The sequence below is a fragment of the Sturnus vulgaris genome, chromosome 2, assembly GCF_052056855.1.
Source record: "Sturnus vulgaris isolate bStuVul1 chromosome 2, bStuVul1.hap1, whole genome shotgun sequence".
Lineage (NCBI taxonomy): Eukaryota > Metazoa > Chordata > Aves > Passeriformes > Sturnidae > Sturnus > Sturnus vulgaris.
The window spans coordinates 88,917,375-88,944,695 of record NC_142244.1 but is presented as its reverse complement, the minus strand read 5'-3'; the positions used below and the strand labels follow the sequence as shown (position 1 = coordinate 88,944,695).

Sequence of the window (27,321 nt, the reverse complement as noted above, 5' to 3'; positions counted from 1 at the left end):
CAGGGGCATGCTGTTTGGCTCGTTAATAATGTATAACGAAGCGTGTGCCAGATCAAAAGCAAATCACATGCAGCTGGCAGAAAATGAAATGGCATTAGGCAAAGTATTTGTCTAGCTATGAGGCTATTTAAGAAACTGCTGTCTATTAATGTGATGTTGATTAAAGCTTTTCAAATTAAGCTTTTCAAATTAATTTTTGCTCATAGAAACCCCATCAATAAAACATGGTATATGCCTTTTATATATATGCATGCACGCATATGTGGGGATACCCCTATATATGCATTATATATTATAAATACCACAAATATTTAGTCACAACTTTGCAAAATTGCCAGGAGTTATCAGCGACTAATTAAATCATCCTCACATTCTTATTGTAATTGATACTCTGTGTGTGTGTACTGATTAATTGTTTTTTGTCTGTGTTATGATGCTATTTTTGATACGACAGACTTTGACGAAAAGCTGTAGCAGAGGGAAAAATGAGTGCTGTTGTCACATGCCTGTTCCTCACAAGTTACACTGTTGGTTTCAGAAATCTAGGAGGGACACACCTGTCTGCTGAACTCCTTCATCTTTGGATGTGTTGGCTGAGCAAGGGGTCAGGAAGCTGAGGCACATTACTTACATAGACAGGTGCTTTTCCACCAGCATCCTGTTTTTAAGGTACTGATACACCCATCAATGGCTGAGGTTAGGCTCATGCAGGAGGCCGGAGATGTACTTCTGCATCTGGTTGCAGTGAGGACCTGTTTTCAATGCAGTGAAAGCCTGAAGCACAAGGCCTGGCCTGAAACACCCATAGTCTAACCTGTAGGCTGGAAACATGACCCTTGGTCATGCCTGTTGGGCTGGCTTGGGCTTTTCTACCTTAGCTAGAGGTCCCGATTCAATAGGAGAGAGTGGGGAGTGTTTCCTCCCAAAACTCAGCATGGTCTGAAGGTCTCCTGAGAAGCAGGAGCCCCTTGAGGCTGCTGAGAGCTGGCCAAGTCTGCAGAGTTGCTGTTGATGCGGGTAGCGCAGCGCCAACCGGCCGCTCTGCCATGCGCTGCCTCCAGCACCGGGTATTTATGTGAAAGGCAGCGCTGCTCTGTGCTGCTGCACCATGAGTGATGCCACATCGGTGTCAGAAGGCCCTGCACTTGTCCCCTTGCAGCAGAACCCATCAGCTGCCACGGGCAGCACGTGTGGGGCAAACACAGCTCCCACAGTCTGGCAGCCCCGCGCCCTTCTGCAATTACCAACAACGCTTCGCTGCTGTCACCGCTCGCTAAAAACATGGCACAGTTACCGAAATAAGTGAGCACTTAAGGGAAACCCAGACCTTTTATGTCTGCCACTTATTTCCTGATTATCTTCCTGGAGGTCAGGCCCTTCGTTTTGACACTTAATGAATAAAATGCCCACGTTGCAGGAAATGGGATAATGAATTGTGAAAAGACATAATCAGCAATGACTAAATAATTAAGGGAATTGAAATGTAGAGTCATGTGGGAATGTATTAATAATAACATGATTTTTCCATATGCTAAAAAATTCTGTCTGTTTTTAGAAAATCAGTCATCACACATGCTCTGTGGAAAAAAAAATTAATGTAGACTAATATGAACTGTAATTAGATGTTCTGCTTTTAAACAACTGAATAAAAGATGAAATCATATAGAAAGTATATTTAGATACAAGCCAGAAAGTAAACTGATTATTATTCATAGTGCTGTTAATAGGAGCTGTAATTTATGCATCTAGTGGGAATCATGTTAGGCAATTAGGAAAGGGAGTCACACTTGACTTCCCTTTATGCATTTACATATTTATATATTTTTCTATATCTTGCCAATGTTTCCATATTTCCAGTTACCTTTAATCCACAAAACTGCTTAGAATAAGACCTTTTCCACTGAAATTCTCTGTTGAAGCTCAAAAGTTGGCCTTCACTTAGACTAAAGGAAACCATACAAGCTTATCTTTGATCTTATTTGTCCCCTGACACTGGGCTTTTGCAGGTCCTCAGTACTACATGAAGAATGGGACTTTTTAATTTTTCTCCACACTTCACCTTCAAAGGCTTGCAGCAGAAATTATCCTGGCAGTAGATCAGGAGTGTGCCTCCTTGTGCTCCCCTCCGCCTATGCTACCCTCTCGCTGCTTACCCAGGACCCAGGCTCTCAATTGCTTGGTCCCTCTAGTCTGCAAATCCTGGAATCCTGTAATTCATCACACTGCCAGAACTGAAATCCCAGTGATCTGGGTTTTGCTTCTTGTTGGCATTGCTGAGTTCATAGAATATACAATCCATTATGAATATTTAATACTTTCAGAAGTTCAATTCAAGAATGCATTTGTGCTTACCTTGTGCAATGACATGGTTAATGTTTTCGTCTGAAAGTGTCCTGGTATCTAGTCACATGCTAATGCAGACTTGCAGCAATCCCATAAAATATGGGTCAGCTGGAGAGGGTCACATCACCAGATATGTTTGAACAGATGGGTGGGCTGAGGTATGGAGAGCTGTTGTGGTTTGCTCAAGGTAAAAAAGCAAGTGGCAGAGCAAAGATTAAAATTCAAGGCATTAGATCAGCAAAGGATTAAGTGCCACGTTCATCTGCTTCATTTCCAGACATATATAACATGTATCTCAATCAATCTGCAGGTTTGGAAATATTCCAAAAAAAAAAAAAGAGGCAAAGAGGCATGACAGGGACTGGGAAGGGACAACAAAGGACTACGGGATGGGGTGGACCAGTGGACCTTCTCCCACGGGAGCTGTGTGCTGCCGCTGGGTTGCAGGGCAGTTTCACAGGTAGCCTGAACCCATGAGTATGCAGGAACAATGCAAGGTGATAACCTGAGCCGAGTCCCAGCTCACAGCAGATAAGAAAAGTCTCGGTTTTTCTCTCTGTGTAATGCTGAACTGAGCCAAACTACCCCATAACCCTGACAATGGCTGCTACCAGACATGTCTGAGATGAGTCCTCGATGAGCCTTGTAAACACATTACAAACTTTAGGTTATTTTGCTCTGGTTTTACTTGCCGTGTTTTGCTAAGGCTGTTCTTCTCATCCTTTTGCTGGGCGTGATGCTGCAGAAGGAAAATGAGTCCCCCCAAGGCATGGGGCACTTCCCCACTCTCTCTATTCCCCCACAAGCCCTCCTAGAGATGAGGACCTGATGTCTTGGCACGGCCCTCTGGCTGCAGGGCTTGCGTTTTGGCTGTGGACCATCTTTTGTAATTGGGCTGGCCAGGGCTGCCTCTGCTTCTGCTTGGGGCTGGGGCTGCCAGTGCCAGCTGCTCCCCCTCCACCCAGGCTGCAGATTGCCCCACCAGCACCCAGCACCTCACTCACTGACTGTCCCCTCTTTCACCCTGTCCTGTGCAACCATCTTCACTGTACTACTTTTAGCAGACATTATGCAGTCACGACCCACTCTTTGGCACACCCTGACACCCTCCTCGCCTCTCCCATTCCAGAGCCAGGAGGAAGCAGGAGGTACTCTATGAGCAATATCATGTTAAGCTACAAGCCACAGAAGGAAAAAAAAGGTAATAAATGCATTCCCATGCACTCCAATAATGCTATTTTTTTATCAGACAGAAGGTGATTTTAATTCGCCCCCCCATAAATGCATCCATCTCTCTCCCGGGCATTGCAGGGTCTGGCTCATTGCATTTGTTCTCTCTCGAAGTGTGATATCTTGGGATGGATCCTGCAGGCTTAAAATAGAAATGTTCCTGCTTGCTGCTGCTGATGTATCATTGGGTAATCATTAAATAAATTCAGTGTTTTACTGCATTAACAAAAACACATGATTGTTTAACAGAGTATATTACAGAAGATGGAGGCTTTAATGGTCTCTATGGATTTTTAGTTTGTAAGAGTACATTATGAAGCTGTCTTGGTAGGGTGCTGTTTTCATATGTGAAAGAAGTTACTGGCGTTATACATCATTTTTATATCTTGTTGCTAGGCAACATATCATAGTGCAGTTATTGCAAAGGTGTCTGCTTCCTCGTTAAAAATCTTCATGTTGCTCCTTAATTCTGCAAAATTAGCCCTGTTCTTGATCCTATCCTGATTCCTCGGATATCTTTTGATTGAGGTTTCATCCGTTAAGTTTTGGAGAAATATAACAGATTTTTTATTACCTGAATTTGGAGTTGAAGCCTAAAGCATTTGCATTAGTGCTAATCTTAATTTCCAGCCTTCATTGCAATTTGTTTTCATGCAGGGAGCCATGTGTTTCCATTCACTTGGGATTCAAAATGTGAGAAGTAATTTGAGTGGTGATGTATTTAAGATATGTCCTATGACAGCTAGGGTTAAAAAACCAGCAACAACAAAATATAGGGAGTATCTAGGGTGTTCTGGGAAACGTATAAAATTCCCTTTCAAACTCATTTCCTCTGCTCTTCAGTCTGCAGCTCCTGCTTCAGCACAGTGCTCCAAACTCACTAGTATATCAGCAATTTCAAATCTAGGGACAGTTTTGCCTCGGCTTGGGTCAGGTTATGCAAGATTTGGGGCTTTACAGGACTGAGCTGACTTCATCACCTCACTTCATTCTCACCTGGAGAAGGCAAATCTATTTCAGAAAAATGCAGTTGGTAATAACAGACAGTATCACTCGCAAATATCTTCCACACAACAAAATAACTTTTTTTTTCCTGAGTACCAGCATTTATTCCCTTCATTACCACTTCTCCCAATCTTCTCTGACTTGGAGAACTGTCTGCTAGGGCTGGATGTGCTCCCCAGGCACAGGGGTGGCTCTGGCACGTGTACCCCCCAGACACTTTTGCAGGCTCACGTGGATCCATGGCACTGAAGGGGCTGCCAGCACCAGGCAAGGGGGAGCTGGGGGCTTCTACAGACCTCAGCATGCAGAAAATGGCTCTTTATTATCCTCATCCCTCATACCTTTGTTAGTAGGGTATTATAAATTCCTTTCATTAACCAAACTTAATGCACTGGCAGTTAGTATACCTGCTGTTCATTTTGGGGCAAATGGTACTATTGTAATATCTGGTTTTAATTAAGCTGTTCTGGATAAAAGCTGGCATGCTAAAAGCTTTTTTAAATGCTGTTCCTTGGTATGCACCCACACAACAACAACCAGTAAGTCAATGGGATTTTGTCTAACATCTCCCTTGCAAGATATAATTTGAGGTGTGGTATCAGGGCAGTTATTTCTAAAGGCATGTGCACCAGAGGCGGGGAGGAGTGAAAGAAACATGAAAGAAGTTAATTCTCTTGTTCTTTTTAAGCTGTAGAAGATTTAAAAATAGTTATAAGATTTATGCTCTGAAGCCTATTTTTTTAAGGAAAAATGTGCAAATAATTAATTTATAATAGGACTAATTTCACAATTCTGTGAAATTTTAATAGATAAAATTGCAAATGAAAGAAAAGAAATTGAAAAGGACAAAATGTTTAACTTCATGATGAATCAATGTACTTTATTAAAAAATACCTGCAAATAATTTTGACATTGTTTTAAAGCTGATAGGTACCTCTTCACTCTGAAATATCTGCATACCTGCAGATTTCACCCCAGAAACACACTGGACTATTTCTGAATGACTACATGGTTCCATTTGCACCCTACCTACTTCCCTGTAACTTGCAAGAAAAGGCATAGGGTGGACTCACACCACTTTTCCAGTGCTTCTAGCCACACAATTTACCTTTAATGTTAGGGCCCCTGGATGGTGCAACAGCTTTAACTCTGTTCCTCCAACATCATTAGTGAAAACATTAGCACTGTTTTGCCACTAACAGTTCCTCTATTCTGCACCCCTGGCTGATCCTGCTAGAAGTTAGTGATGAATATCCAACCTGACCAACTTAATCTAATTCCTTTCCTCCCCTATCTCCCATCAATTTGAGGAGACATTGTTAAAATGCAAGCAACTCCCTTTAGTCCAAGAAGTGTTGTCAGCATCCAGAGGAGCCTTCCTTCCATTTCAGAGAAGAAAGGAGTTTGGAAAATCAGCATCACTTTTAGTATCTGTTTATCCATAAAGTCATATTTTGTTGGAGCAATTTTACCAGCTGATCTCTCAAAACTCCTTTGTTCCATACAGAAATCCCTGCAAAAGCGACTTGCATCCCCTCCTGACTTCTGAACTCAGTTATCAGTCAGCATCACCTTAACTGGATGATTGTTTCATTCATGGGAAATTTCTAATTCATGGGAAATAGATAGTTGACTTGGCTCAGATAATCCATTGTCTTTACTCTGTGTAAAATACAGAGGAGAATTATCTCTTAACCCGTATTCAGATTCAAGAATTAACCAAGACAGTGGCACAAGAAAACAGGAGTACACTTGTGAGCACTGAAAAAGCTGTTGCTTCTCACTCAACAACTCCAGAATAAAATGGAAGGCACTCCAGAACAAAACAAGTGGTGAGACTCCAACTCACATACCACATCATGCCTCATACATTATTGTACATTATTTCACAATTTTATAAAAAAATTCAGCTCTGGTTTCCAGTGGCACTGTAGTTCCATGGGTCCCCATTGCTTCAGATCCTTGCTGATCAGCAGGCCAGATGTGCAGCAGGATTGCCTCTTCTTCACCTACACCAGTATCTCCCATCATGTTCACATGCAGGTTGTCAGCTCAGGAGGTGAAGTGACAACCTCCTTCTTGGACTGAGTGGCAGACATGAAACTGCACACTGCCCAGTTCAGAGACACACTGCCCCACTCCAGGACTGTGCAGGTGATGACAGGCAACCTTGCTCTCTGCCATTACACTCGGGAAACACTTCATCTGGAGCCTGGGGAACAAGGAGGGTTGTCTATATTATTGCCAAGGAGGCGATGCTTATTTCTGGCTGCCACCAACTGGCATGGTCTGTAAATTGCCCTACCCCAGTAACTCAGCTTTTCAGGGCTCTACAGGGATTTGTGGATTAAAAAATAGCTGTGACCAGGAAGAGGCATGTTACCAACTTCTATTTGCTATGCACTTCATTAAAAATCCCTTGATGTTTTACTTCAATAAATTCTCTACTTCCCCACTGACTCTCTAGATGCCTGTAATTCTTAGAACACTCAAATAAACAGGATCAAGACAATTTTGTTTGTCCAATGTGATGAATCTGCCAGCCCTGTCTGTTGCCTTTCTTTGAATCTTAGTCTTCCAGGACCAGAGCCAGATTTGACATCTGGTGCCAGCCAACACCTGATAGTCTCAAGTTTTTTGGCCAATGCTCTTTAAAACATATTAGTGCCAGAATCCTCTACAAAGCTGATTGTAAGAATTGTCTGGACGGGTTTGCTTCACAGCAGCTCTCTGTGAAGAGTCTTTCTCAGTCATGATACATCTTTCTTGATGGAGCCAAACAGCAGTGTCTCACCACCTCATGCCTCCATAAATGGTCTTGCCATTTCCATTTCTGTCCAAGTTACCAGGGAAAAAATAATAAACCAAAACAGAAGGAATGCTGAGTCAATTAGCATCTTCAGCCATGGGACAATTCTTCTAACATCTGCTTTCCAATATTTTCAAACATGCATGTCTTGGCCCTTGCTGGTCTTCCCCCAGTTTAGTTACTATCTCTTGGTTAGCTTACAGATGCCTTTGATAAGCCCATTTGTTAAATGTGCTGTGGCACTTGTAGGCAAAAAAAAAGAATAGAGAGAATATGCCTAGTAGAACTTGTTTGTTACACAAACTTAGTGTGCTAAAGTCTATTTGGTAGTCAAAATTAAGTAATTGTTTCCATGTATTGCTTCCTTTGTCTGCATCCATCTTAAATTTCATCTCATATTTTGGACTACCAGTGTTTTGAGGCAGGAACTGCTCTTTTAGTGTCTCTGTGGGACACTTTGCTGAGTGGTTCCAGATCAGAGGTCAAGAAAACAACTGCATTCACAATTATCATGCAGATTCACAATCCGAAGGTAGATTATTTGCAGGGGCCTTGTTTTTCTAACTGGAAGGGACCCTTCCTCTTAGCATTTCAACATGGTTAGCAACAGCCTGAAAGAACCCTTTCCTAGAGAATGGGGGAAAGATCCAGAATGTGATGGCTTACCCCCCTACTGCTTCATCCTTTGAAGGACAAAATTCAGTCTTATCTGAAATTGTTTCCTAAATACAAAAGATTCAGAAAGGTCCCAAATCTTGGGTTCCTTTGCCAATAATTATGTATCCATAGCTTTACTTGTCATGAGGCATCACTCCCAAAGGCACCTCCACCCTAACTAGGCCATTTCAACTTCAGGCTCTTGCTATGTCTTATGAAGGTGCAGAAGTGAATCTGTTAAACTTGTATATCTGGAGGAAAAAAATTATAATCCCTCCACTACCCTTGAGCATTCATTCTTCTGACAGCTTTCAATAAAGTCCTGACACAATGTAAGTTCACCACTGGAAATGTGTTTAACTTATGTCATGACCTGCAGATAGTTTTGGAGACTTCTGCAGATTTCACATTCATCTCCAGCTCCATCAGTTCAGCCTTCTACTTGTTTTCTTCCCAAAATCTCAGTGCACTCTTAAAAGAGTACGGTGGTGATATGTCATTTAACATGTATAGGATTGACACTTTTAAGTGATCCTCCAAAATTGCTCAGATGTCCAGTCTGAAAGGGTTAGAAACTAATTTATTCCTATGCATACCTGGCCAGGTAGATTTTGTACTATATTGCTATTATCCATGAGTATCCTCCAGAGGATAATCTTTAGGCTTTGGGACCCCTTGTGTCTCAGTTTGCTGAGGTATCTCTTCAATTCCCCACTTCCAGTTGGAAAATCAGAGGCTGATCACCTTGTCCCCCTGTTGCTCCTTGGGTAAGATTTCTCCTCCTGCACATCTATTTTAAATGCAGCTGTTCATTACTAAGAATTCTGGGTCTCTGTGGACCAGCACTTGGAAGACAGGAGCAGCTTCCTCAACACTAACTCTGGTTTTCTGTGAAAGATTTTCCACACAAACCCAATGACCTCTGTCCCCTCACTGTTGTTACTGCTGACTTGGAGCCCAGTGCTCTGACACACCTCACTGATAAGGTGCCAAGTGGCAAATGCCCTCCTTATCAGAACCTTGCTCTGGAAAGGGTCTGGATGGTGGTGGTGAACCTGGGGCCATCTCAGTCTTGTCCCTGTAGAGGAAGCCAGTGACTCCTGCACTGGAAACTTACCCCTAGAGCAAAATCTGTGTGGAAGCCCCTCTTCAAAAACCACAGTTAATGTCAGGTAAGTTACCTTTTTTCCCCCCTCAGTCTCTAATTAGACATCCCAATTATGCAGTTTAATCTAATTAAAGTAATGATGCAATTATACAATAATTGATACATAATCGGCATGCAAAAACCTGTGTAAGTATCATTTAACCAAGAGAGCAAATTTTAGATGAACCTTTTCAGTCTCTTAAAAGTATATCATTTTAGCAACCAGCTTGAGGAAGGGATTTTGCCTACCCAAGCGTTTATAAATCCTTACTGCCACTAGTAAAATTATTTTTTCTTACTATTTATGGGCATTTAGCTTCCATTGACTTCAGTGGGAGTTGTCTCTGAGCACCCACAGACAGAAGTAAAGCTTAGAGCCTCCAAAAGGCTCACCACAGTTATCTCATCCAAAGATGGCAAAGTGCTATGAAGTCATTTAAGGAATGCCTAATACTGGATTGCACGCTGCTAGAGATGATAAAATAATAAAATAAATCTTATTGTAAATTGCAAGAGAAGACAGCTCTGTGGTACCTGTACTGGTACTTTCTCAATAAACCTTACCATTTAAGATAATTTTTTTTAATTAACTGCAAATTGCTTTCTCATTATCCAAAATAAATGTGCAAAATGTGCATATTACATATGCACCACACTTGCAGATGTATAAACTAAGCCTTAGATGTGTATCCACCTGAGGTCTGATGCACTAAAATGACAATGTGAACAGGGATGCAGGAGTCCTGGCTCTAATGGTGCAAGCAAGAGCCTGGTTTTCTTGACTCATTTTTCTGAAACACATAAACTGAAAAGCATGTGTTTCATTGTATGAGGATGTTAGCTGTATATGCAGTAGCCAAAGACCCACATTCTGAAATGGCATCAGAGACCTAGGGGCTTGTCTGATAAAAAATGGGATTTCTTCTCATCCCTGGATAATACTTTCTTTAGCCTACTCCCCATCCCCTTTCTGTTGTGAAGTGAACCCTGCACTCTGTATGGCTTTTTCCCACCCAAGATGTGGCTCAATGTCAGCAATATTTTATCCTTGTTTTGGGAAGCACTGTGGAATCAAACATGTCTACTTTTATATAATACTCTATAAGTAATCCAGCATGTCTGGATGTGTGAAGAAATGAGAATGGCCTATCCCTTTCTTTGTCTCTGTTGCATAACTCATGCTTTAAACTAGGTATGTTGTATTGAGAGATGTTAAAAAGTGAGTTTATTCAAAATACCCCAGTATCTGTGTCAGTAGAACTATTTACAAGCAGGGAAATTTCAGAGGAAAATGTGAATGTTCCCTGACAAGCAGTCGCTTCAGCTTTTGTTGCTGTTGTCATTTTTTGCACGATTTGCTGCTAAGGTTCTAGTTTTGTTATTACCCATGTGTGTGGAAGTATAATTTTGATTTGATCCATATTCTCTTTAATGCCAAGATTGCTGAGAAAAGCCTTTTAAATTTGGTTTCAATTCAAATATGATGGGTTTAATGTCATTTTTTAATTGTCAGTATTCATATTGCTAGTGTAAGTGCTTAATCCTTTTCATGATAGACACTGAAAATATGTTTTTTAAAAGCCTACAAATGAACAATTGTTTATTCCTGATGATATAAATTCAGTTCTACATATGAAATCACTGTGAGCCTGCAGGTATGACCCACAGTTTCCAAGCTTAAGAAGTCACAGGTTCTTAGGCAACCCTCTGGTCACTGGTAAGGGTCACATCTATAGGTCCGTCAGAAAAGACTGCCCAGGGAAGTGGTTGAGTCACCATCCTGGAGATATTTAAGAGACATGTAGATGTGGCACTTGGGGACTTGGCTTATTGGTGGACTGGGTAGTGCTGGATTAATAGTTGGACTTGATGATCTCAGAGTATTATTTACTCAGAGGTCTTTTCCAACCTAAACAATTTGGTGATTTAGTAGCAGACATCTGGAGATGGGAAAAAAGCAAGGAATTGCAGCTAAAATGTATGAAAAAGTTCAGCAGGCATACTACTGCACAAAACCCTCCAGAACTCCAGCATGTTTATATTCCATGGAAAAAGTCAGCATAAAAACCTAATGTCCAGTTATTTCAGAGCTCTGATTACCTCTGTTGCTAACAGAAGTCTCATGAATGTAGATCACAGGCAACATCATCTTGCTAATTTTTCACCAGCCCTTATGTTTTTTTGTCATAGGAACTTGCATCTGAATTTGCAAACAGTTTGTTGATTCTGATAGGCCAGGGGCTGCTGTCTTGGTCAAGATACAATAACTACCAAAGTACAGCTGATCTCTTATTGCTGAGCGTGATTTAAAGGGAAATCTTTGAAAGAAGTATAACTGCCTGAATTACTACTCTTTTATATGTTTTTAAATGAGAATGTAAAGGCCAAGGGCATTTTTTCCTATTTAATACTATTAAATCCATCATTAAATCTCTCACTGAACACTGGGTGAATTTAATGGTGCCCTCAAGTGCCAATGCTGATGCTTGACTGTGTTAATATTGTTGTATATACAGATACAATAAATAACACTTAGCTAAGGTAGTATTAGCAATCTTATTGGGTATATCAATACAAATAGCTGCACTAATGAGATTAAGCATCAGAAACCAACAGCAATGTGAATCGAGGCACCGAGGCTAAAATATGGATAGGGATTCAACACATTGAACCTATCAATAAAACCGAACAGACTCTACTAAAAGCTTTACTGCTAGTTGGCATTAAAGGATTAATTTGAAAGTACAGTTTTATCTTTTCTCATCTCACTTTATCGCATCCTCTGTCTTAAAACTCCTGTCTTTCTGGTGCAGGAGTATTATGAGTGCTTCTCATTGCTGAACAGTCTGCAAAACCCTTGGCAGGTCATGCTGCTTTGCCTTGCTGTAACACGAGTTCCCTTTGGTTGATGTAATTCAGCACTGGCAGTGGGCTGGGTCTGTACCAATGATATTTTTTATGTCTGGTATTCTGAACACAGAGTTGCACTAGTTGAGTCACCTCTAGATCAGTTTCTTCTCTCCACATACATCCTTTGGATGTAGTTGCCTTGCCCAAGCAGATTATTTTAAACCACCTTAATTGCAGTATCCTCAAATGTTCATTATTACAGTCCTCTTTTACTGGTGCCGAAATCTCCAGCTGACTCCATTGCATTTTGAGGGTATTTCAAATTTATGGTTTTATTGCTAGTAGGGAAAAAAGGCTCTATGTTGTGGTCTTTCTTCTGGTGGGCTTCTACGTATGCTAAAGCTTTAAAGGATATATCCACTGCTTTGTTTTACTAAGAAACTATTTCAAAGTGAAAAGAACTGACCTAAAGGACTAATTTTAATCAACAGGGGTGAAAACCTTGCTTGGGTAGAGAAGTCCCTGAAGGCTTAAGTGGATATTAATTGCTACATAGATATTATCTGAAACTTCTTATTTCAATGAACTGCAGTTTGATGCTTCTTATAAAGAGAAATCAAAAGAAATTAATGTTTTCTGCCATGAAATAACCTTTTGTAACTTTTACTGTTTTAAATTTCCAGTGCTAAGGCGGTTATTTCGGATTCCCTGCACTCTAAAAAAGAGGTAGCATAATTAAACAGTGGTAATGATATGCCTAGTTTCCTTTTTTTTATGTATTACTTTAATTTTTCCACATGATTTCTATGAGGTTAAAAAAAAAGGAAACATATACATCCTCATTTTTTAAATGTCAGCAAAGGAATGTTAATTATATTGTAAAGTGGATAAGTAAATCATGTAGTTAAGAGCTCAAAAATAAACAAGCATTTGTAACCATCTTATTTCCTTGCATACCTCTATCATAATGTAGCCTATAATTTCATAATCACCTACTGTTTCCTGGCAAACATACTGAGGAATTTTTTGGGAGTCATAAAAACTTTTGCTAGCATCATTTTTCATATCATTCTAGCTGTAAAACCAAGCTGTCTTTGTGGTGAGAGTTTGGCACAGCACTGGCAGAGAATACCTAGCAATGGTGAGGCAGTGTGACACGCTGTTCCACGTAGGTTTTCTGCACCCCATACAGGGCCTTCATCAGTTCAAGTTAAACAGTTAAAAACTGTTTCAAAGATATGTTTATTTTGCTTTCTAATAATTTAATGTGGTTTTAAACAATTTAGATAAGTCTAAATGTATTTTGTTTTAGTTAAAATGGTATAAAAATCATTGGGTTTTTTTTAAATAGATGTAAATTTCTTATGCAGACAATGTCTACAATAAAGCATAAGATGCTGGTGTTAATCTACTTTTTAGTGAAATAAATGGTGTAATGGATGAAGCTAGAACATGCTTTCAGAGTAGATTTAAGTCTTGGATGTATATTTTCATACCTTGTACAATTTTTTCTATCTGGAATCACAGATTGGCATTGTCACCCTCAGTGCCATTTATGTCGAGACAAGGGTTTTCTTAAGGGACTTTATGACTCAAGATTCTTTCAAACCTTAGTTTCAATTTTATGAGTTGTAACTCATAATAATATTATGGTACTTAGAGAGATTACGGGGGTGCTGAGATGCCTAATTCAGATTTGCAGACTATCTTGCAAATGAAAGCCAGTGCATATAACAAGCACGAAATACTGTTTCAGGGCTTAAAACAGACAGAGCTTGAGACAATAATAGCTTTGAGAAACACACTTAATATAAGCACTAGACAAATGTAAATTGCACAGCTACAGAATGGTCTCCTTCACTGCTCCATGGCTGTGTTTGCAGCTAGAGAGAAGCACACACACGAAATGAGCTTTAACAAGAGATGCCAGATTGCCTAGGGACATCTGAGGCAAACAAAGGGGCTCTGCCTGCCTCTGACAGCATGGCCAAGGCCACCCCATGTGTAGCAGGGAGAAATGATGAGTGCTGTTTCGTGCCCATGTCACTGGCTCCTGAGAACAGGATGGTGAGCAGAGCTCCCAGCCAGGTGGGATCCCTGCTTGTGCACAATGCCCTGACACACTGTGCTGCTAGCAAGCCTAACATTTCCCTACACAGCAACAAGGGACTGGCCTCCAGCCCTCTCCCCACTCTTCCAGAAGATGGTCCAGATCTTAGGTTCACTGATGAGCCCCATGCTATCTTTATGCTGACCACAGCAAGAGTGTTGGGCAAACGCCTCCATTGTGTTTATCCCCACACTCAAATCCCCAAGCTCTGTTGTGGTGCATCGGGAGCTTACAAAATCAAAAGCAGCAGAGGACAACTATGGACCACAGGTTACTAATATATAAGAAAAATAAAAAACTTCTGTTTCTGTGTTTCCTAAAGCACAATGGGACATCCCTTTCTCACAGTCACTCCTTTTGTTGGCAGTACCTAACATTCACGTGTGAATACAAATTATTCACATGTTTTCATGACTTATAAAGTATGTATTGACAACCATAAATGCTGAGGATTTTGATGGACTGAAAAATAAACAAGAAAATCCCACTTAGTTATATTTTTGGTGTGAGTCTGAATGGTGTATCTTATAACCCAGAATGACTAGTGCCCTGACCTGTGTGACAAGCCAGATAGCTTCAGCCACTCTCCCCTGTCTTGAACCTATTGTATTGTACTTGGCTGAAGCACATAATTCAGAAAAACATCCTTTATCTTCTGATTTGAAGAGATGAGGATAGGCATTTCCATAGCACTCCATCTCCACAGCGAACCATCAGCTCATGAGAAGTTGTTCTTCTTTATCCTACCTTCACCTTGCATTTTTGTTCTTCTATCCATTGGCTCACGATACAAGAAGTATGTGTATTGTAACCCTAATGACGTTAATGGTTTTTGTCTTTTTTATCATTGTGAACTGGCAACAGTTTCCACTGATTTTTTAAGTTATCTCTTGGGAATCCTATTGAAGGTGTTGAGTAGAGGTTCTGCCTTTCCTTGGGACACTTGACAGTTATCTACAAATAGGTTTTGTGGAAGTGATGTTACAGGGGGCTTTTCCCCCATGAAGATGCTTACACAAATCAAGCATAGTGGCTTTTAGTGTAACAGAGGTGATTTCATCTGTGATCTTTTCTCTGTTCCTTTTTTTGTTTTCACTTCCTCAGAATCCCAGCATTTCTAAAGAAATGTGTTCAAGGAAGCAAGCTATTACAGCACCGGCATAACCAGTTCTGTTGTGCTACCATATTCAAATGGACTCTGATGGACTGAGGGCACTCTTTGGGCAAGAGTATGAGCTGTGAGATGTTTGTTTTTAGTTTCTTGTCCTCTGATAACCCCTAACTCCTTTCTGGGTCCAGTGTCACAGTTCATGGTATTCTTAATTTCTGGACATGAACCTGTCTATGTTCAACTCTGTACACCTCTGTACCCTTAGCTGAAATAGTATCTGTAGGCTTCAGACATCACGTTGTGCCATTGTGCTACTTCTAGAATACAAACCAGCAGGATTTAACATCTTTCTGTCAATTCAGATCTAGGAGGCACATGATGTAACCTTGAGAACAGATGGCTGAATTCACATACACTGAAGCACACAGTGCTACACTGATTTCTTAATCTCATTCAGAATAAATGACTTGTATATGAACAGATTCCCTAAGTTGTCAGAGCATCATAAACAAAATTGTTTGCTAATTGCAGTCAGCCACATCCATGCAAGGTTGTCCAGGAAGGATTTACAGGCTGCTTTGCCTTGCAGAACCTCTTTGTTTTACTGCAGGGAAAAGGGAAGGAGAGTCTCTGTCTTGATGCTCAGCTCTTCAGTTCAAGGCTCCAGCCTGGTGTAATTTTCACCTGTAAATTGAACATATTTAATTTAATTGCATTAAAAAACCACAAGTGCAAAACCTCTTGAAACTGTACTTTGTAGAACTACATTTGACAGCATTTTAACTTCTCATACTTTAATTCTGACTTTTTTCTTTTTATGGATTTTTCTTGCCCTCTCTATCATCTTTTCACACTGACCAAGTTTGTTGTAGAAGAGCTGAACAGAAGCTTCCTTGCTTCTTGTTATGGTTGGCAGCCTTCACAGGTATGTTAGCCAAAAGGCATTCTGGTAGCACTTTAAACTTGAACCCAGAGTACAAGGTATTTACTTCATGTAGTGTCTGCCCATAACTTGCGCACAGAGCACACAGGCATCACTGTGCTACCCATAGGTTCCTGAAGGTTGATATGCTCAATCAGTTGGCTGAAAAAGCTGAGCTAAAAATACCTGTTCATACCCACTGGTGAATCTCCACTGTGGATGCATAAAAGAGCTCTTTGAGTGAGCCCCCAGGTTTCCAGGAACCAAGAATGTCTTTATGGTACCCTCAGTCCTCTTAAAATGGCTTCAGGGGTATGAAATTGGAACTAAGAACAAATTAGACCAGACCAATGACCTGTTATTTCATCTTCTGACCAGGAGTGATGCAGGACCACTAATGTACCTATCACAAAGCTTCTAGCCTCCCACTACATAAGGAAATGGAAAAAACTGTGTAGTTTAAAAAAAAACCTAGATCTTTTTCCCCCACAAAATTTGCTTCAATGACCTCCCTGCATTTAGCAGTGCATTTTTGTCTGAATTAAAGGAGTGTTTATATTAGAACATTGCATGCATTTGTGGAAAAGATATTTCAGTATTGATAAATATTTACCGTGGTGGTATTTCTGTCTTCTCCAAACCGCAGATGTTTTCCTTACTAAATGTGTCTGGTTTTCAGCTTTGAGCATTTTTTTCCTCTGCTTTTTTGTCTGTATTAATACAATCATCCATCAAAACAAGAGTAAGACCCTGACCCATGTCCTGGTCATTTTTTTTTTCCAATAGCCTTTGTTTTAAATTCTTGAAAGGTTTCCAGAGCAATCCTGAGGCCACTACCATTGCCTAAGAATTAACAGGCTTGTTATGGTCTCTGAAAATGTCAGTGATATGCACTTTTTCATTTTTATCTGAAATCATGCAGAGATCTGGACCTTGAAGTATCCTAGGTCTTTTCTGTTCCTCTTTTTCCTCCCCCTACTCCCAAGAGGCAGCTATTCATCTTCATTAGCCACTTCTGTTAGCTTGCTGCCAACTGAGCCTAGAAAACTAGCTGCATCAGTCTTGCATGGCAATTCAGGAATTAGAATCCATAGTCCTTGGGTGCAGGAGGTTAATGCACTAATAAAGATTGTACCTTGATTAACCACATCATCTCAGCTTGCCCAAGCAAGGTTGGTTTTCAGACAGTTTGTTGTATCATATGGCTCAATGCATTCATCTAGAAACACAGCTTCTCAGCTAGGAAGAGATATTCATCTTTGTGACTAAAGGAGACATTTTATCCTTTTTTTTTTTCATTTAAGTGAAGAATATTTTTAAAAAATTAAGGAAATAGTGTAAATGCTGTTCTGTGATTTCCTGTAAAAGAGCACCTTTCTTTCCTAATAAGGAGGGGGAGGGAGGTTTGTCCTAAACTCTGATATGAGAGAGCATGACATGGGTTATAAGCTAATTAACTTATTTTTAGAATGAAACTGCATTTCTTTTAGGTATCCATAACTTCTTCTAGATTTACATGCTTATTTATTCCCCCCAAAATGAATAAAAATTTGCAAGTCTTGATGTTAAAGAATTATAATCATACAAATGAAGGACCTAAATAAGTCAGTTTGATAAGTAAGCAGCTGTAGCCTTCTTTTACATTTATCTGACCTAGATTGCTGAACCTTGACTAAGTGTTGCAGGTTATTTTCAGGATGGTTCCACTAAAGCAGAGATAACATATTCCAAACAGAAACTTATTGCACTGGCATTTCTGATTTGCTGTAGGGTAAATTGATCTACAGATCACGTTGCAAATGCTCATGATTTGGAGTGGTTTAGTTCTGTAGATACCAAATATCTGGAGATTTAATGCTGAACACATTCTTTGGTGATGCAGTCTGCAAAATCTCTTACCTTCTCCCTTTTCGTGGGCCTAATTTCTCTTTTTGCCTTCCCTTCTTCCCAGCTCATGGGCATGCGCACACACTCGCACAGACACAGACACACACACACACACTCACAAGTCCTGTTTCTATCAAGCAGTTTCTGCTGATGACCATCTGTGCATGTCTGAAGAACCAAGCACAGCAAAATGACACAGTCACAAGCTACATAATTACCTTTATTTCTTTGTTTAGAGCAAAAAAAAAAAATATTCCTTGACAAGCACTTGCCCCTGAATTGTCATGTATCTTTGGACATTATACCAGTGAAGCCTAATGAAAGGAATTTGTATTGCAGAAAGCAACGGAGCATTTGGAGTGTCTTGGGACTGGTGCCAAAGGGGAAATGTGGTAGAATGTGTTTGCAGCAGATTGCTATGAAAAAAAAGTGACTCCTTGAAATCATTTTAGCAGGAGTAGGAGAGACAGAAGAACTGCTGACTGAGGTTCAGTGCTGAACTGGCACCCAGCTCAGTGTCCTTACTGCAATTTCAGCACCATGATAGGTAGCTCACTGTAGTTCCCTTATTTCATTCTTCAGTTACTGGGTGAAACCATGTTTGCCCCTTAGCTCAAGTTTAGACAGCATTTTGCATCATACATGACAAATATTAACTATAAATTAAAACCCACCCAAATGAGTGGAGAGAAAGTAAGTAAAAAAGAAAACAATAAGAAGAAGCTGGAAAATTACAAGGTATTTTGTCCGATGGTGATGATTCTGAATAACAAGTTATCGAAAGGATAATGACCAATAAGAGATGCTCAAATGGAAAGCAGAAAATTATCAGTTACTCAAAGGAAACTATGGGGCTGCTGAGGAAGTAGAAAAAGAATTCTAAGTATGGCTCAGTGACATCATAAAGAAACAAGACAAAACAGCTTTATCTTTCCATTTTATAGACACATATTGAATGTTTGGGTTAGAAAAGTTGCAGCAATAACAGATACTATGGAAGCAATTTTGAAAAAAGAAAATTGGCTTAGCACATGATAGGAACCTTACTACAGTGAAATACTGTCAGCTTCAACACAGTCTCCAAAAGTTTCAGTGTCTGACTCTTTGCTTTGGATCTTTAACACTGAAATCATAGCCATGTTGTCAGCTAGTGGCAAGGTAGCTTCATTGAATTGAAAGGGATATTTGCCATCTGACAGCAGTTAAAAAGAGAAACTTGTGTTTAAAAAAAAAAAAAAAAGAAAAAATAACAACAACAACAAAAGAACATAATCCTGTGAAGGCAGAAGAGTAACTAGATTAGAGGTTCTCAAACTGTGTCTTGTGATCACTTGCTAAAGGGTCTTGGTAAACTCTACATTAGCTTTGCATGGCCTTGACTTCCAGCTGAATAAATATATCTAATGCTTCCCTAAAATCAGTATTTCAGTATAGGTAACTACAAAGACAGATCCTCTCCAGTCCCCCTGAGCTAAGCAGCAAGAGTATTTGCAAAAGAAAATTGTGTCTCACAAATCTCCTATAATTCCTGTGACATGTCAGTAGAGCAGTGGATGAAGTTGAGTCAGCTAAAATAACTTTCAAAAGGTGTTTGACAGGACCCTTTATGAGGTGCCACAAATATTTCTTAAATCATCATGTGTAGGGAGACAAAATATTATGAATCAAAAATCAGCTAGGTGAGCACAAGCAGAAAGGAGGATTAAACAGTCAGTTTTCTTACTGACCCAATGATAAATTCTGGTTTTGGCACTGCCTGAACAACAAGATTATACATGTGATAAGATTTTAAGTGATACTCATCTCCCTACTTGTTATTAATTACGATTTTTCTGAATCAGTTCAACCATTCCCGGTATCATGTGCCACACAGCAAGACTGATGACACTTAGATAAATAGCATTGCCTTAAATCTAGAGTGAATACTATTATTTACCTCTGCATGGTACTTTTCCTGAAAAATTATCTACAAGCTAGGGTTAAAAGCTCTAAACAAAACACTGCCGAGCAGTCATTAATCCCCAAGAAATGTCTGGTTACTTAATTGTTGCTGTGAAGTTGGAGCAAGGATATGCAATACTATAGATTTCTTTATTTGTAGTTTTTCCCTTCAGTAAGAAGAAAAGCCAAGTTGGCATGTTGAGTTAGGCTAACTGGGCTTGGACCTTTATAGCTTGTAAAACTGGACATTTATGTATGACTGCTGAAAACCAATTTTCTACGGGTAGAGACAAGTAGAGTTGCAGGGTTGTAGAGTTACAGTATGCATGTGAATGAGATGTGCCATCACCACTACAAAGATGCCAGTGCAAAAACATTGCTGCAACTCTCACAAGCAGAAAAATGTTTTACAACCCAAGGAGAAATATGTGTTAAAAAACAAAGAGAGGGTCTCTGAGCTTCTCCTTGGACTCCAGTGCATCTGGCTGCAGGAGGAGGAGGGCAGTCATTGTCATCTCAAACAAGCTGTCCTCCAGTTGGGCAGGACGTATCATTATCCACATATTATTTTTAAGCAGCCTTGTCAGGGCTTCCTTCTTTGATATAGAAGTCTTTGTTTTCCCCACTTCTGGACCCCAAATGTCTTCTCAGTACTTTCTTTAGTTGACATTGTTCAGGGCTTTAGGATTAAGTTAATCAAGTTTGAAGAAAAGTATAAATTGCTTTTAAATTGGACCATTGTCTTGTAGTGGCTGGAACATTTTCTGATGGCAGGTGTTTCTGACTTATTTTTTGTTTGATTTATGCTTAAAAAGACCCGGCTTTTTTTTCTCTTTCTAGTTTCGAAAACCTTTTGTGTCAATCAATGCTATAACACCAATTTGAAGATGCTAAGGCTCCTAAATATTTTTAAATTTTCATCAGTCCTTTTCAAACAGTTTTCAGTCCAGCGTGTGCTTTATGCCAGTACTGCCAATCTCAAACTCCAAAGACAGGCAGGAGAGGAGAGGAGAGGAGAGGAGAGGAGAGGAGAGGAGAGGAGAGGAGAGGAGAGGAGAGGAGAGGAGAGGAGAGGAGAGGAGAGGAGAGGAGAGGAGAGGAGAGGAGAGGAGAGGAGAGGAGAGGAGAGGAGAGGAGAGGAGAGGAGAGGAGAGGAGAGGAGAGGAGAGGAGAGGAGAGGAGAGGAGAGGAGAGGAGAGGAGAGGAGAGGAGAGGAGAGGAGAGGAGAGAGAAAAAAGCTCATGAAAGTTCATTTTACAATGAAAGTTGAGAACTTTCTGTTTAGTTAGTTAAATAGTTGCCATTTAGGCTTGCATTTTCAGACATTTCACACCATGTACCACAAAAAAAGATCTCAATATAATCATATGTCCCTACTAGTGTTTTGAATCTGTCTCAAATATCTTCAGATAGAGTCTAAAATCCTGAGACTTGGCACACTTAAACATATTCTGGATTTGTTTCTGCTTGATCTTGCAAAGTGTTGACATTTTCTGGACACCTAAATCCTTTCTCCTGATTTTTGAGGCTCTGTTCTTGGCAGCCAGAAGGAGACTCAGCACATAGTTTAATGTTTCTGTTTTCAAAAATATTATATTACATTTAAATCCTACCACTTCTCAGTGCTGACAGCCTGTAGTTTGGGGCACTTTTCATGGTGGCTTTCTGATTATTTTTTCGTAATTTTATTTGATTTTATAGTTGTCTGAATTTCAAAGGGTAGAGATAAATAAATAATATGATTACAACTCAATGTATTATTCTAGTAAATTCACATTCAGATAATGGCAATTATTAACTCTGGCAGATATCAGTGGTCTTCTAAATCTTTGTGTCAAGAAGGGTTACATCAAATTTAAACTATGTAGAAAGCTTTATTATATACCACAACTGAAAGTAAAAATAGGAGAAGAGAAGCTAGTTGGAAAAAAAAAAAAAAAGACCATTAAGGCTATTTTTCATTGAAGTGTAGATGAGAAATAATGTTGGAGAAAAGAAGAAATGAAAGATTTTGACATGTCAAAAAAAAAGGTCACCCTTATTTTTAATCAGCCCTCTGGTCCTTTCCCTGGATGAAGGCATCATTGTCAGGCTGGGGCAGGCAAGGTGGGAGGACAGAGCTCTGCTGCCATCACAGATTGGTTTGTGCTGGCACAGAGCACACTCCTCAGGAGATGTGTCCCTGCAGGTGACAGTGGGGTCACCAATTGTATAGCCTGGAAGAGCTGCTTCTTGAGCAAATGGCAATCACAAGCACCAAATAGAATATTTCACAAGTAGCATAACGTTAGGTCAAAGCCACCAGATGTTCCCAGTCTGGCTGCCCCCATTCTTCAATTGGCAGAGATAACATAAAGCACTGCCCTTCTGAGGAAAGGGACACTTAGTCAAGCACATGTGTCCTCCTGGGCTCAGCACCTCAACTTGCAGGGAAAAACACTTTAGTTGGGAACAGGGTTTTAGCAGTGGAAACACCTCTAGTCTATGTGTGCAGCATCACATTTCCCACAAAATAAATGATCCTCTGAGGGAAAAACGAGAAAAGCACATGTGAAAGTGGTACTTTTTTAGATAACAGACTTAGGGTTAAATATCCACATTGCTAATCTCCTTTTTGTCAATTTATAGTCATACACCTTTACCACTGGAATATTTCTTAATACATAATTCCTTAATCTTTTGCAAACAGTAGCATGTGTGCCAGATACTTGTAGCAAACAGCAATCTGATTGCCTACGTTTTTTGTTGCCTGAGTTTTAAGAAGTTACTGTATATTAAAAATTGCTATATACTGTTATTGCTGGCACTTATCAGATAAGGAAGTCATAAGATGAATGATCTGCCTCAAAGAAGTGAAAAGCAAAGCAATTCTGATTCTGAAACTGCAAACCAGATGATGCTCTGATTAGAAGCACGCACATAGATTGCGGAAGTATAATAAATCATGTAACTTTTTAGCCTCAAATAAAATAAAAGAATGCAATTTTTATTAGGAAATAAACTGTTTATCAAGAATGCTTTAAAGGTGACATTTATTGCTAATAAACTGTGTGGAAAGGGCTGGTCCTTTCATTGGCAGAACAGCCAGAGACTTTCCACTATGTCAAAATGCAGCAGCTCAGTCCAAGCTGGGTCAGGAAGCAGTTCCGTCAGCACTAATGAAGGATGGACATGAGACTCACACACACTTTTTTTCAACCAAGAACATTTCTTTTCTCTTTAAAAAGGAATGAGTCATGGAAATATAACTCCAGTGTTATTTTGGGAGACTGTGGATCTCTACATGGCTCCTTGGAATATCACTGAGAAACAATTCCACAGTCAGTTAATGGGAGCAAAACCCAGCAAAGCATCTGCCAGGCAGACTCTTGATAGCCTCAGCAATCCCTCTGCTTAGGCAGGATGTTATTTGCTCTTCAGTTCTTCTAATATATGGCCCAGATTTCAGGGTTGTCATCCTTGGCACTCTTTCTCATATTAATTCTCTTAAGTTACTGTGTACCAAATACTGTGGCTGTTGGTGTTGAACATGTCAAAAAACATGTCCATCCCTTAAGATCCTGCACTAGAGAGGAGCAAACTTCTTGTCTGAAGTGTTTCATTTATCTCTGCCCAAAAGCAGCCTTGCTTTGGAGACCAATTCATTCAGACTTGAATCATAACAGTATTGAGCATGTGCCTACCAGCTACCTGAAGCTGTGTAAAGGATGACTACATGAAAGTCAGGTCAAGCTACATCTGTCTCTTAGGTGTGAAAAAATGTCCCTCAAGACAAAACAGGGAGAAGAAAAAGGTGAAGTGCAGCCCCTCATTTTGGGCTTGCAACATATCTGTGTCCTGCAAGGCATAAACACGTTGGAGTTAGGAAATTACTCAACTCCTTTACCATGATAAAGGCAATTTTAGGAATTAGCTGTTAGCAAGTGGTCAGCATTTACCATTCTGACCTTGTCTGTGAAATCGGTTTTGTGATTAGTCCATGGTGTGTACCCCATTACTTGGTCATTAATTGAAATTTCTCTTCCCGTCTACAAAAAAATGCTCTTCTGTTAGTCTTATCGGCCCAAATACATTGTGTGATTAAAATGTATTTGCAGATTGTCAGAAAAATCAAACTTTTTGCATTTAAGATGCATTATCTATTCAGGAAAATGAAACAGTGCTTAGGAACTGCTCTCAAGATTCTGTAAAAATCATTTCATGTTTCATGTTTTGGCTATATTATATGAAAACTGGGCATTTCCTGAAAGCTGCAGTAACTTAAATATTCCACTACTCTTCTGCTCTCTTTCTGCTGATATGCTATCATTGTCTCATTTTCTACTGACTTTCTAAATGCAGTTTGCTGAACAATATTGTTTTTCAGGAGATGACCCATTCATGGCCTCCGCCACTGTCAGCTATTCACACACCAGGAAAGGCAGAACAAAGCAAGTTTCCCTTCCCAAACAAGGTAAGACATTCAGCATCATGTAGAAACATTCCTCCTGCACCTCACAATATGTCCTGCACAAGCCCTAAGTGTGTGAGGTCTCTGGGCTGAGGTTGATGCCGTGGTGATGATCTTCTTTTTGTGCGTGTGTGCCAGTATTCCCTGTCTTCTCCCTGTCTTTTCCCTTCTTGCAGCTTCAGCAGGGCTACACAGTCTGCATCTCTTGGCAGCAGGATTGATGGTGGTGTGGGGGTCACAGGTTCCTCATGGCAAGGCAAAACCAGGGTGTCTCTGTTGGGATGTCCAGATGGGGTGGCTTCTGCTGGGGCTCCTGACTGATACCCCAGGGCACACCACAGTGGGAGGTCAGGGAGCTCCTCCCTTCGTCCATTGCTCCTGTGTCATTTGGTTTCACCAGCTGAGATTTTTGTTGAACTCTTTGAGGTCTGAGGAAGCCTTCATTAGTACACTGGCCTCTAGTTGGGCCTGAGGATTGGCCATACATCTTCTGCCACCAGCCTGGATTCAAAGGGGCAGCTTTGCTAGAGAGGCAGTCAGCCCAGGGCCATGATGCCCAGAGGGGCCACAGAAGCATTTGTCACAGAAACGTTTGATCCCCCAAGAGACCAAAGCCACTAGTCCTGCTGATGCTCCCTTAAGACCAGCCCCACTATTGGATATGTATCCAAGGGAAAATGCAGTGCAGCGTGGTAAAGCTCATCAGCATAAGCTTGGGGAAACCACATTATTTATACATGGTAAGTCAGGAGGGAATGAAATCAGCTATCTTGTGCAAGAGCCAATAAATTTCACATTGTATCACCATATACTGTGTAGATGTCACAAGCATATTTCATGCAGCGTTCAAGCTTGAAAGATGGTATTGATGCTGTTTATAGTCTTTCTCCTGTTAAAGCAAGCTCGTTTGGCAACTTTTAAGTCCATTCTGCAAAATTCAGTTCAGGGAATAATTATAACTACAAAGCCAAGAACACTTCATTTGCCTACAGTAAAACAGCTTTTCTGTGGATGAGAGTGTCATGATTTTGAAGTATCAGGGGTGTAAACCAAGATATCTCTGGCATGTTATGAAAGAAAAAGAAGGAAATAACTCAGTATTTGCTTGTTGAAGGCAGACAAATGACTGAAGATGCTAGGTGGACTAGAGGCTTGTTAAGTTAGAATAAGTCCTGTAGAGGAGAGGTGGATCAGCAGCTTACAAGCAGGTGAAGTGCCCATTAGGGATGCCAAAGTGAAGTGGTGCTTGCAGTGCTGCAGTTTCTGCCACAATTGCCACCACACAATGTGTTTGTGTGGCAAATGTGCATGGGCAAGGCGTGCACCTGCCAGTGGATCTGTGTGGCCATCCTGAATCCAATTCCTCACAACTAAATATATTGTGATAAATATAGGAATAGGAGAACCACAGAGCTGAGAGCTCTGAATGATGGTTGATATTGACTTTCTCATCCTCTCTCTGCCTGTTCATCCATCTCGCTGGGAAATTTTCTATTATTTTGAATTGCAGAGCCATTTCAGAGATCTACGATTCATTTTTAAAGATCTTTTTCAAGGTGGCTTCCTTTTCTCTTGCCAAAGTAGAATTTCCATTTTTTAAAGCTTTAGGATGGAAAAGATTTCATCTAGTAATACATGAGCATACTTTTGTACATGTAATAACATCACAACTGTATTGTGCCCTGGGTGGTCTGCATGGCCAGAAACTTGAGTGTTTTGTGTGAGATGGGAAAGAAGTACCTTAAAAAACTCACCAGAGTCCTGGAACAATCCTGTATTACTTGCCATAGATTATGTTAATTTTAGACACCACTTCTATTTTTAAATATTTTAAAATAATTAAAAGCTATTCTGTGGCTTAATCTGATAATCTGTACAGTTACAGACTTTAGAAAGCATCTGCTTTTCAGGCTCCAAAATGCAAAGAATGGTTTCCTAATTTTTCAAACGTTTTTCAAACCTTCATAAGCTAGCTGTTGCTTTTCACAAAGCATGGTGTAAAATCTTTATTGGACCTCACAGGGAATGTCTCCATAGCTCTTAGAAAGCTTTCCCACAGGTAAACTATGTTGCTGTCTCTACTTTTTAAAACCTGAGGGCTACACCAAACTTTTGTGGCTCCCACATTATTCGGATAAATGGGTCTGTCAGTTAAGTAGTGACCAAGGCCAATAAAGAGACTGAAAGGATAAAATCACAGCAACAGCTTCATCTCTTAGTTCCAAGTAATGCACAGTAACATGAATTCCTTTCAGTCTTAGTGGTAGTGTTGAGACATCAGTTCAATTCATTTGCAAAGATTTTTCCAGCAAGAGAAGCAAGTGGGCTGCACTCACTTCTAACAGAAGACAGTTCCCAAACATAAAAATACTCATCATTTTGGGAATGGGAAAAAGAGAAGCTTGTAGGACTCCTGCCCTGTTACAAGGATGCAATCATAACTACTTTTCTGTCCGTAAAACCTGAGTGTCAGCATCATTATTTCACATTCATGCCACACTGCTTTTAACCTGCAATTCAAGTAATTAGCGAACTGACAGCTTGAAACTTGAAATTTATTAATTAGGCTATTAAAGTTGCAAAGGCCAGAGCAAATATAGCTAGAGTGGTTTTGAAATCAGTCTAGTAATAAAAGCTAGATATCTGAGATTTATATATCACAAATATAACAGAATTGCACATTTGAAACTGCACATGTGGATGTATCAATCAATATAACGAAATGGTCATTTGATGGATGGGATGGATGTGCATATGCTGAACTTCTGTATGAAATCAGGCCTCATTAACATGAGGGGTCTGCACTGATTCACAAGAATGGGAGGAGTCTGGGTTAGGTTTGACACATGTGGCAGTGCC

The 27,321-nt window shown here is 40.1% G+C and overlaps 1 protein-coding gene across 2 annotated transcripts in view; it reads left to right on the top strand.

Moving 5' to 3' along the window:
- The window catches only part of AFF3 (ALF transcription elongation factor 3), a 322,998-nt gene that overhangs the window by 160,730 nt on the left and 134,947 nt on the right, over positions 1–27,321 (top strand). For both annotated transcript variants that reach the window (XM_088160033.1, XM_088160032.1), the window contains exon 5: positions 24,379–24,465. In XM_088160033.1, coding sequence (XP_088016159.1) covers positions 24,379–24,465 — 87 coding nt within the window. The remainder of the gene's footprint in view (positions 1–24,378; positions 24,466–27,321) is intronic.